This window comes from Pseudonaja textilis, chromosome Z, assembly GCF_049901715.1.
Source record: "Pseudonaja textilis isolate UNSWEBS1 chromosome Z, rPseTex1.2, whole genome shotgun sequence".
Lineage (NCBI taxonomy): Eukaryota > Metazoa > Chordata > Lepidosauria > Squamata > Elapidae > Pseudonaja > Pseudonaja textilis.
In genome coordinates this window covers 64,838,524-64,851,046 of record NC_142008.1, presented here as the reverse complement: position 1 = coordinate 64,851,046, position 12,523 = coordinate 64,838,524, and the positions used below count along the sequence as shown (strand labels likewise).

The 12,523-nt window shown below is 34.1% G+C and overlaps 1 protein-coding gene across 1 annotated transcript in view; it reads left to right on the top strand.

Annotated features, from left to right (window-relative positions):
* DPY19L1 (dpy-19 like C-mannosyltransferase 1) overlaps positions 1–12,523 on the top strand; it is a 165,305-nt gene that overhangs the window by 93,636 nt on the left and 59,146 nt on the right. The window contains 4 exon segments of the mRNA XM_087917167.1: positions 1,530–1,578; positions 1,581–1,600; positions 2,764–2,804; positions 5,667–5,694. Of these exon segments, the coding sequence (XP_087773293.1) occupies positions 1,530–1,578; positions 1,581–1,600; positions 2,764–2,804; positions 5,667–5,694 (138 nt within the window).

Below are 12,523 nucleotides of genomic sequence, written 5' to 3'. Positions count from 1 at the left end.
ACTGGTCGTAAATCAAGGACTAATTCTATTTTTTAAAAAATTTAAAACATTCAATTTTTATCTGTCTTTTTTCTACTTTGACAACTCACCTCCATCCAAAATGATACTTTGACTAGATTGAATGTATATATATATTTGTGTGTGTACAAAAGCAGAGACACTTTAAAAACCTTGTCTAAACCAGGGGTCTGCAACCTTAAACCTCCAAGAGCCATTTGGACCCATTTCCTAGAGAGAGAAAAACACCTGGAGCCATATAACCAGGGTGGGCGTGGCCAACTCAACATCATTTACTCCCACCCAATCACATGACCACCCCCAACCACACCTATCCAGGTTTTGTGGCTCCCAATATTTTCTTTATTTCCCTCCTCCTACTGGAGCCCATTATGATGTGGAGCATCAGCTGTAACCAAGCCAGGACAGTGCCTCGGGGTGGAGAGCAAGTCGCGCATTTCCCTGAGCGACCAAGGTGCGTGCAGCACTAACAAGGGCCGGAAGAAGAGGCAAGTACAGGGGCACTTGGCTCCCACTCTGGAATATGGAGCAAGTCTCCATCCACCATCATTGCCCTTATCTTCTTAGGCCAGGCAAAGAGTGACTGAGAGGGAAGGGCGAGGGGCAAAGCCAGCCAGTGATAGGTTCAGCTGACAGGGAACCACAGCATGGGGACAAAAGAGCCTCATGCAGCTCCAGAGCTGCGGGTTGCTGACACCTGGTCTAAACACTTTTCTGAATAATTAGCATATGAATGACAAAGTGCTCAATTCTCACACATGGGAAATTTATATACTATATACATTAAGGGTGAAGTTAAGAAAATGCTGTTCAGTTTATCTCTACTTGCTACTTCGTTGATGTTTGTTTCTGCATTACCAGTTAGATTGAATCATAATGATTGGTCATATAATCCATAGGCCATTTACTCAGTAGCATAATAGTTTCACTATTAAAAGTGAAATTCTAATTTAAATAGTTTTACTTATTTAAAAGTAAATTAAATTTTATAATATAGTAGAAATGAACAATGAAATGAGTTCAGAATAAATGCATATTTATTTACTATGGCCCAAAGGTTTCCCAGTCCAAACCAAAATAGTTTGCCAAATGTGTATTGGTGAACAAATTAGGCATAAATAAGAATTATTTCTGACTGGGAAGTGATCATTTAACTATATAAAATAATCCACATGAATCCAATAGAGGATCCTTTGAAGATAAAGGATTCTAAATCCTGTGATGTATTTATATGTCTTTCAAGAGTGATTTTCCTAATGGATAAATTATATAATTAAAGTTTCATTTCAAATGAAGGAATTTTACAAAATAAATTTGCACATGACCCTAGATGAGGCAGGAGTTTTTGAATAGAAAGAAGGGGAACAGAAATTCATAGATGTGATAATTGAAAATGCCAGACAAAATAAAATACTGATGTATTAGTGGTAATTGTGACTACTTCCTAAAAATGATTTTTTTTTACAGTTTTATCGTCAAATTTCTCTACATAAAACTTACTTTCATTTCAGACTCCAGTTAGATATATGAAGACATTTCTGCTTCCAGTAGTTTTTATTGTTTTTCAGTAATCGTTATAAAGGTATGCCATCACTCTTTTTTCTTTTACCTTTAGTATATTTGTGTCATAATATTAAAACAAAATAATTATTGGAGGTCCAATTTTCAGCTACCCAATTTTGATGTAACAATCCTAGGGATCCTATCATCCACAGAAAAGTAGTTTAGAGGTTGAATGTATCAACTTTTGTTATTCAAAAATGCCGGTGAACAATACAGTTTTAAATGTATTGAATAGTGTACACTCTTAGGCAAAAAACATCAGAATGAGTTTTTACACCTTTTCCTGCTCTGAAACCCTCCTAAAAGACTAATATAGAGGTTTATGGAAGTATTGCTAGGCTTCATTTAGTGATTGCAATTTGTTTCAGTGAAAGAGTCGCTAAGCGCACCATTTATCAGAGAAAGTGAAATTGCTGGTTGCTGCCATCTCATTCAGATAAAATTCTCTCATAGTGCCCTTTGTCTGATCTGGTGTGTGTGTGTGTGTGTGTGTGTGTGTGTGTGTGTGTGTGTGTGTGTCGTTTTTGTTGTTGTTTTGCATCTTCTCAGCTATCTCTTTCTGAACTGTTTTCTCTGCAGTGCAGCACTTCCCTAAAAAGTGCTAACTGCAAGTTAAGAAGATTGAAATTGACCAAACCTAAGTCAATTTCACATTGAAGATATTTGTTGCAGTAAATGTACACATTGGTTGGAAAATGATTTTTATTACAGTTTATTAGTGTTATATTTGCAAATGTCACTATCCAAGGCCACTGCTAAATGAGGACTGCTTGTTCAGAGAGTTAGGAAATGTGCAAAATGGAGGAATTATTTGAAACTATTATATGTAAAATACTTTTACTAATTTTAGATGATTTCCCCTCTATCCCATCCCAATTCCTACTATAATTAAGAAAGTCACATTTTAGACTTTTTGATTGATGCTGTAGATAAGTTTTTCAGGTGATATAAAGGGATGTATCAACCACTCAGTTTTCAGTTATACCTAATAAATTTATTTAGTCTTTTTGCAATAATGTCACAGAACAAAGTCTTGCCCTTTCAGGTATGAATAACTTCATTGTCTAAAGTAATGTAGTGCATGAGCACATAAATGATGAGCAGTAGGTATCTCTTCCAATGTAATTCATAGATGTCCGTAGTGAAAAAAGTGTTATTTACTTTTTAATCAATGTTTCATAGGTGTTTCGATACATTATGCTTAAAAAGAAATCTTCTGAAAGGTAAATATATTTTTATTGAAGATCCAATTACAGAAATACTATTAGTAGTATTTGGTATTTTTAAAGGTATAAAGCAGGGATGTCAAACTCATGTCATCACAGCAGTGTCACGTGACGTATTGGGACTTCTTTCCCCTTTGCTAAATGGGGCATGGGTGTGGCCAGAATGTGAGGCATCTGATTTGTGGGCCAGGAGTTTGACAGCCCTGGTGTAAAGGATTCCTGTACCTTTAATATCAGTTTGTCATTTTTTTCTAGATATTAAACACATGGCTATTTTATCTTTTTAATGTTACATATCTTGCACACAGTAAAATAGACTTTCTTTCTTGTCTCTGAGCTTATAGGAACATCCTTCACAACACAAAAATATCATGCAGGCATGAAGTTCCCAATTCTGAAAACTAGTTTGGATGTTCTGTACTACAGTAGGCTTGAAAGTTTGTTGTTTATAGAGCAATGGGAACGGATATTTAGATGTTTATGAAAGGCAACTGTTAAATGAAGTATAAGTACCATCCTTTGTATTATGTTATATAAAGTTAAAGCATTTTGTTAATAATCTACTGTATTAATTCATCTACCCTATCATATATTAAATACAGGTAGTCCTCAATGTACAGCCAGTCACTTAATGACTATTTGAAGAGGGAGTCCAGCCAGAAAGCTAAAGAATGCTTTTCCAGTCTCCTTCCTGGAAGGAAATATAATAGAAAGATTATATTTGCTAGCTTTCTAAACCAGAAAGCTAATTCATGCAATGTTTCTGAAGGCTTTAAAAGCTAGCACACAGAGGAAGGTAACTGCTACATTGAATCAGAAAAAGGAAGCTTGAGTGTTTGGGATCAAATCTTCTTCTAATTCCCTCAACACTGTTCAACCATTACAAAGTCTGCATTACTATTACTGTTAATCTTCTCATCACTCCTTATCACCCATCCCCTCCCACTTGTGACTAGTATGATTTAATTGCTTATTTTACTCTATGACTATCATTAAGTATTGCATCTTACGACTCTTGATGAATGTATCTTTTCTTTTATGTATACTGAGAGTATTTGCACCAAGACAAATTCCTTGTGTGTCCAACCATACTTGGCCAATAAAGAATTCTATTCTATTTTCTCTGGCCTGGAGCAGGAATTTCCTTTTATACATGGATGGGAGGGGAAGGCCTGCAATGGGCTGGACAAACAAAGCTCAGATCTTTATGGTCTGAGCCAGACCATTCAGCAAGTTCTGACCAGTTCTGGAGAACCAGTAGCGGAAATTTTGAGTAGTTCAGAGAACTGGCAAATACCACTTCTGACTGGCCCCGCCCCATCTCTTCTCTGCCTCTGAGTCCCAGCTGATTGGCTGAGTCTTCTTCTTTTGCCCTGCACAGGAGAATGGAGCTGGAAAGCAGATTGGTGGGGTGGGGAGGGAATGGAGATTTTACAGTATCCTTCCCCTACCAAACCCACCAAGCCATGCCCACAGACCCGCTAGTAAAAAAATTTGAATCCCACCACTGGTCTGAGCTTCCTTTCTCTGGCCTCGCACAGGAATTCTATTCTGAACATAGAATACAGCTGTCTGCCTTCTTTCAACAGGCAGCTCTTTTGCTCTGTGCACTTAATGACATGCAAGTGGCTGGTTTTTTTTACATATATTCAATGACAGGAGCAATGATTCAGCAGTTAAAGATGCTGAGCTTATCAGCTGGAAAACTGACAGCCCAGATTCAAGACCTGAGCATTGCATGAAAGTGTGAATTCCCATTACTTGCCCCAGCTCCGGTCCATCCAACAGTTTGAAAATATGCAAATACAAGTAGGTAAATAGGTATCACTTTGGTGGGAAGGTGAGAGCTTTCTCTGTGCTTTGATCAGAGGTGGTATTCAGCAAGTTCTGATGAGTTCTGGAGAACCATTAGCAGAAATTTTGAGTAGTTCGGAGAACCGGCAAATACCACCTCTGACTGGAGATTTTACTGTATCCTTCCCCTGCCACGCCCACCAAGCCATGCCCACAGAACCAGTAGTAAAACAATTTGAATCCCACTACTGGCTTCGATGTACAGTCATGCTGGCCACATGACCACAGAAATGTCTTTGGACAACAGTGACTCCCTTGATTAAGAAATGGAGATTAACACCATTCCCTAGAATCGGACACAACTGGACGGGGAAAGCTTTACCTTTATCTGTATTCAATGAGAAAATCATATTTATATTATTCTCAGATAAGTTTAGTTGCAAATTTTCTCTAATAGCATATTCTGGGAACAAACTGTTCCTGATAAACACAGTACTACTGACATTGTTGATTCAATGTTAATGCAATTCTTTAAAAAAGTAAAATAGGAACACTTAATATCATGATTTCAGTTATTTAAAGGTCTGCATCATTTTATAATTATTTCTTTGTAAGGAGATGTATTCCACAATTTTGTTATATAACCTCGTTAAAGTAGCTTAGAAAAATAATGTAATTAAAACACTATATATAAATCAAGAATTAAATTCAGAAACTTTTTAAAATTCTTAAAAAGACAGATATTGTAACAGTTAGCAGCTAGGAAAAGCCAATATAAAAAGGCTGGTTTTTTTTAAAGGTATCTTAAAATTTCAACATTGCAACCTAATTTACTTACAGGGGGGAAGATCTCACAGGACAATACCTATAGATTAAGTTCATTTTTGTATTTATCACGAAATGGCAACCTGCAAACGGTAACTGGAAGCGTAGGATATTATCTGATGATTATAAATGTCTATGAGTCTGATGTAACTAAAATGTTTAAGGTAACAGCATATGATTTAAAGTTTTGTTTATTATTCTTTAGACAAATTGATTAAGCTTGCTTTTTTTTAATTCCAGACAGGAGTATTATTTTAACCAGGGTGAGGTAAGGATCTCATTCTCTCTTGGATTTATTCTGCATAGCATTGTCTTGTTTCAAAAATATTTATTGAAAATAAAATGGAATTTTATGTATTTTTTAAAAAAGTTAATGTCAAATTAAAGGAATAAGAAAACAAACATAAAATAATCCAGTTGTTTGCAGAGCAGTTTTTATAATGCTAAATAGCTACTTTAATGCATATTATGGAATTAACAGTGTATTTAATTGTTTCTGTAGGGCTTAGTATTCTTGACATATTTTTGTCATTAATATTATTGCTGCTCTTTTCTACAAATTTTATTTGATTTATTATATAAAATACAAAGGAAATAAATAAAAATAAGAAATTAAGGGAAGGAAAGGAGTGGGGGAAAGGGGGTGTGAGATACAAGAGGAAAAGAAAAAAAGGTGGGGAAGTATTGACTCTTCTTAGTACAATACAAAATAAAAATATTCCAACCTCAACCTTTTGCTTTTACATGTTAATAACTAACCATTTCTTTAACAACATTTTTCTGATCAATAAAACCAAAGTTAAAGTTTCATTTTTTTTTAATCACAAGCACAACATCCAGAAGTGATATCTGAGAATATATTTTCCTCTTTGAATAAAATAATCAATTTAACCATTCCTGCTTTATCTCCTTGCTATAGAAATAGTATGTATTTCTATTTCTACCTAATAATCTTTGTGAACCGTCAACATTTTTATTAACAAGATTCATTGTATTCTTTCAAAATCTTTGACCTTACTGAAGAAAAAAATCCCTTTTTTTCACCCTTTTAAAACTTTTTTTAAATCAAAACTTTCTAATGCATCTTTTTCTTTGACTTCTTACCATGCAAGTTTTAAACTTAATTATTATATTTAGATCCCTCCCTCCAAACTATCCTTATAGAACTATCTTCATGGAGTAAAATCTTTTTCTTCTCTGCAAATTTTATCAAGGAGTTATAGGCCTTTCTTTTTATCATGAAATCCTCAATCTTGTTAATATCCTTACAGAAAAAGTCCCAATTTTGTCTTTTTTCTCAACGCTCTTCTTTCAGTTGTGTTGAGAGGTTTATATTTAAACCATAATAGTGGAAGTTAATATCAGGTTCTTCCAAAACTGCAATGAACTCGTCTGCATTTTCAAGTACTTGTAAAGTTGCCTCGGAATTTGGTAACATTATCTACATGTTTGCATCTCAAAAGTAATTTGAAGGATTTTTTAATCATCCTTGGAGTACAGCTGGTCAACAAATTGGATATTATTTAAACGCCTTTCAAATATACCATATTTTTTTCACTATAAGACATGCCCGTTTTTGGCCTCCCAAAGCCTCCGTGCATCCCGTTTTTGCCCTCCTCGGCATCTAAAAGCACTCTGCAGGCCAAAAATGCTCCCATTTTTTGCCTCTGGAGGCCTCCATGTTTTTTGTCCTCCTGGCGAGGCCAAAAACAACCCACAGAGGCAAAAGAAATGGATGCTTTTTTGGCCTGCAGAGTTCTTCTGGACACTGGGGAGGGCAAAAACTGGACGCGTGGTGGCTTTGGAAGGCCAAAAATGGTCCCATATTTACTCTATAACATGCACCCACTTTTTTGGGGGGTGGGGTAGTGCTTCTTATAATCCAAAAAATACAGTATCTCTAATACTTTGCTCCACCATCCTGGCTTCCTCTTTTAATCAGGATCAGAAAATTTTAGCCACCCACAGCAAAGAAGATCAAACTACAAGTTACTACAATAATAAACTAAAATCACAGCCTTAATTCTTTATATTTCTCTGTCAACTCCCCCCCGCCAACTATACTTCCTTATTGGTTTGCCTTAGCAACCTTCTTCCTTAACAAAAGAAATCCCTAAAATGGCAAGAGTCTTCCAAAAGGCTTAGCAAGCTGTTACTAAAGAGAGCCTCTTTTTACTTGACTTTTTTAAAAAGTTTTTTATTTTTCTAAACAAACACGGACAAAACAATACATAAAAACATAAAACCATCTTCCAATTACATACAGTGTGTCGACTGGTTGCAATTCTTTTGTGCTACGTGTCCATAGTCCTCCTTCACAAATAACATAAATCCTCACATTTTCCATTTTATATATATATATATATTATTATCATTATGATTCTTTCATTTGACAATAACTATTTGTTCCACCACTTTATATAAGATATTCAACATTTTAAACCAATATGTAATGTAGCTTCCATTGCCACTTCATCTAATAAAAAGTGCATTCTTATATCATTTTCTCTTAAATTCTATTACTTTTATATTGTAAAGTTATCTATAAAATATATCATTTCCACACTTTTTTTTCTAACCATTGATAAAGTAAATCCCATATCTTATAATATTGTTTTTCTTCTTGTTCTCTAATTTCAAATGTCAATTTACTCATTTTAGCACATTCCACTATTTTCTTAATAACTTCCTCCTATGTTGGTATTTTCCCATCTTTCCAATTCTTTGCAAATACAATTCTAGCTGCTGTTAGTACATTCACAATCAAATAAATCAGTTCTCTACTGTATATCTCTCATACAATACCCAATAAAAATATCCCTGGTTTAAAATCAGTATGACTTTTTATAATTTTTTCCAACCATGTGTGGATTGTAGTCCAATATTTTTTCGCCTCTGCATATGTCCACCACGTATGGTAAAATGAGCCAGGTATCTGATGACATTTCCAACATTTTTCGGATTTATTCTTAAACATTCTTGCTATTCTCATTGCCACCAGTAAAACATCTTATACAGATTTTCTTTATATGCAGTTGACATTGTCATTTTATAATTTTGAGACCATAGTTTTTGCCATCTCTCTAGGTCAATCCCGTATCCAATTTTTTCCCCCCATGCAATCATTGTTTCTTTAACTTGTTCTTCTAATTTAACCTCTAATAAATATCCGTATAATTTCTTAATCACCTTTTCATCAGTACCTGTTAAAATTTTATCTAAGGCAGTCAATTTATTATAAAAACCTTCTGTTTTGAGATCTTTATCATATCTAAAATGTATTTGCGCATATGAAAACCAATTCATCCTTATACTTCGTTGCTCCAGTTCTTGCATAGATTTAAGTTCACCCTTTTCATTCATAATTTGACCATACCTAACGGTTTGTTCCATTTTATATATCACTGGATATGAAAACGCTTCTATAGTTGAAAGCCAGACTGGAATTTTCAAATAGTGTTGCCTTCTCCCAATGTAATAATAAAGCCTCTCGTATACAGTGTCTTCTAAAATATCCATGTGTTTTAGTTCCCTTGTACCATAGGAAAGCATGCCATAGGAAAGCATGCCAACCCAACAACAAATCATGTCCTTCAAGTGTCAATAATCTAGTATTTCTCAATGTAATCCATTCCTTGACCCATATCAGAGTTGTCGCTTGATAATATAACTCCCAATTTGGCAGACCGAACCCACCTCTTATTGTAGCATCTTGTAATAACTTTAATTTTATTCTTGCTTTTTTCCCCTGCCAGATATATTTCAGCACTATTTTATTCAACTCATCAAAATACTCTTTCCCTAATCTAATTGGAATTGTCTGGAACAAATATAAAATTCTTGGTAAAATATTCATTTTAATTGTTGATATTCTCCCTATTAATGATAATTGTAAGTTTTCCCATTTTGCCAAGTCTGTCACAATCTGTTGCTTGAGTTTATTATAATTATTCTCTTTAAGTGTGCCACATCTTGCTGTCAAATGTATTCCCAGATATTTAACCTTATTTGTGACTTGGATTTCCAAGACTTCCTCCAATTCTTCCCTCTGTTTTACTAGCATATTCTTCATCAGAATCTTTGTTTTATCTTTATACCACTCCATATTCCTCTATCTTTTCTATCAACCTAGTCGCTGTTGCCAGTGGGTCTTCTAATATAAAAACCAGGTCATCTGCAAATGCTTGTAATTTGTATTCTTCTTTCTTAATTTTCATTCCTTTTATTTCTTTTGCTTCTCTTATATCTCTAGTTAGCACTTCTAATGTTAACACAAACAACAGAGGTGACAGCGGGCAACCTTGTCTTGTATCTTTCTTTATAGCAATGGAGTCTGTTAATTCCCCATTAATCATTACCTTTGCTGTTTGATCATGATAAATGGCTTCTATGGCTTGAATAAATTTCTTACCAAAGCCCATCTGTTCCAATTGTAATAACATAAATCGCCAATTTACATTATCAAAGGCTTTCTGTGCATCTAAGAATATCAAGGCCATTTGTTTTTCAGGATGTGCCTCATAGTATTCCAATGTGTCCAGGATAGTTCTCATATTGTCTTTAATATGTCTCTTTGGTAGAAATCCATTTTGATTGGGGTGAATAAAAATATTTAAATATCATTTGAGTCTTTCTGCCATTATTGAAGCAAAAATTGTATAGTCTGAGTTCAATAAGGAAATGTGTTGATAGTTCTTAATTAATTGCGGGTCCGCTTCCTCCTTTGGCACAAGTGTAATATATGCTTCTGACCATGATTTAGGTGTCCTCTTTTTTAACATAACTACATTCATAACTTCCAGAAGCAAAAAGTTCAACTGCTCCTGGAATGTCTTATAAAATTCAGCTGACAATCCGTCCAGGCCCGGTGCTTTTCCATTATTTTGGTTTTTAATTGCTTTCATTAGTTCCATCATCGTTATGTTTCCTTCTAACATCATTTCAATATCTTTTGGTATCTGAGGCAAATTCGCTTTCTGTAGATATTGTTTAATCTTCCCTTCCTCTATTATCTCTTGTTAATATAACTTCCGATAAAAGTCCTATACATTTTTCTTCTTCTCTGTATTTCCATAGCAGGCTTGCCCTTGGTCATCTATCAATTGAGCTATTTTTCTTGATTCTATCTCCTTTTTCAATTTATATGCTAACCATCTGCCTGGTTTATTTGCATCTTCAAAATAGTTTTGCTTAGCATTTCTAATTTTCTGTGCTAATTCCTCTTTTTCCATTAGTCCCATTTTGTGTTCAACTATGTCCATTTGTATTTTCATATCTTTTTTTTAATGGTGGTTTTTATAGTTCTTTCTCAAGTCTCTTGTAATCATTCTCTAACATTATCAACACTTGTCTTTTCTTTTTGTTTCTTATCTTTGTTTTGTCTATTATCAGACCCCTAAGGTAAGCCTTCATTGTATCCCACAAGTTTTGTATTCTCCTTGAAAAAGAAATCCAATTCTTTCTCCATTTTCTGTGTGAAGTCCTTTTCTTTTAATAAAGCATTATTTAAAGTCGATCTAGATTTTTTTCTTTGTCCTTTCCACTTAATTGTCATTGGATTGTGGTCTGCCCAGGTACCAGTTTCTATCTCGATTTCCTGTATGTTAATAATCAATTCCGCTGACATCCATATCATATCTATTCTGGACCATGATGAGTGTCTATTTGAATAAAAAGTATATTGTCTATTTTTAATATTTCTTTCTCTCCAAGCGTCCTTTAGGTTTAGTTCATCTGTCATTTTAAAAAAGGATTTTGGCAAATTCTTTCTGTTTTGTTTTATTCTTTTCTGTGTTTTATAGTCCATCTTCTCGTTAATTATTTCATTAAAGTCCCAACATACATATATTGTCATATTCTAAGTCAATTATAAAATCCTTCTTGATTGTCATTTGGAGCATAAATTGCAATTAAAAGTAATTTCACATTATTGTCTATTATCTCCACCATCAAGACTCTTCCATCATCATCCGTATAAATTTGTTTTGCTGGAATGGTATCTTTAATGTATAAGACTACTCCTCTTTTCTTAACTCGTGTCAGTGAAGTAAATATTTTCCCTAATTTTGGCTGTACCAGTAGTTGTTCATATTGTTTTTTAATGTGCACTTCTTGTAGGCAAATTATATCAAATTTCAATTTTTCTAATTTATGAAATATTTTCCTTTTAATAGCAGAATTAAGTCCATTTATATTAATTGTAATCAATTTTTTTCTTCCATGTTTTATACTTTATAGGAGGGGTTAACAGCTCTGGTTGATCTCACCTCTTGTTGTTCTTTAGGTTCCCCATTGTCTCCCACAGCTCCTTTTTTTTTTAATCACTTCAAGGCACTCCTCTTATAGTTTGAGTATTGCTTCTTGTCTTTCCCTCTCATCTTCCTTATCTCTGAAATATTCTGCATAAAATAATTCTGCTTTCTCAATTGAATCAATTCTATGTCTTTGATCTTGCCATATAAACTGAAAGCCTTCTGGTATCAGCCATCCGTAGTTCATGCCTTTCTTCAAAAGAATTTTAGTCAGGAATTGATATTCTCTTCTCATCTCTCTTATTTTTCTAGGTACTTGTTTCAAGACCACAATCTCCTTGGCTTTATATTTCAGTGTTTTCTCTCTTGCTATCTGTAATATTTGCGTTTTAATGGCCCTCTTCATAAATCTTACATGTGCTTCTCTTGGTAGATTATTTCTCACTGCATATCTTGTAAAGACTTAAAAAATTTCATCTACTCCATCCATCATTTTCTCTTTAGTCATTTCCAGTGCTTCTGCCAGAATTTCTATCATTATTTCTGCCAAGTTTTCTCCCTTTTCTTCCTCTATATTTTGAAATCTAAGATAGAATTCAGATCTATCTATTTCCCATCTCAGCATTCTCTTGTCTTGTTCAATCATGTTCCATCTTTTATCAATATCGCCAATCTTCTTATCTCTTTGTTCCTCTCTTTGTTCAATTTTTGGATTCTTTCTTCATACTTCACCATCATCTGGTGGATATTCTCAACTTTATCATCTGTTTTTTCTGTTCTTAACTTTATATCTTGAACTCCTTGCCAAATCATCTGTAAGGTCACCTCTTTCTCTTTTTCCTGCTG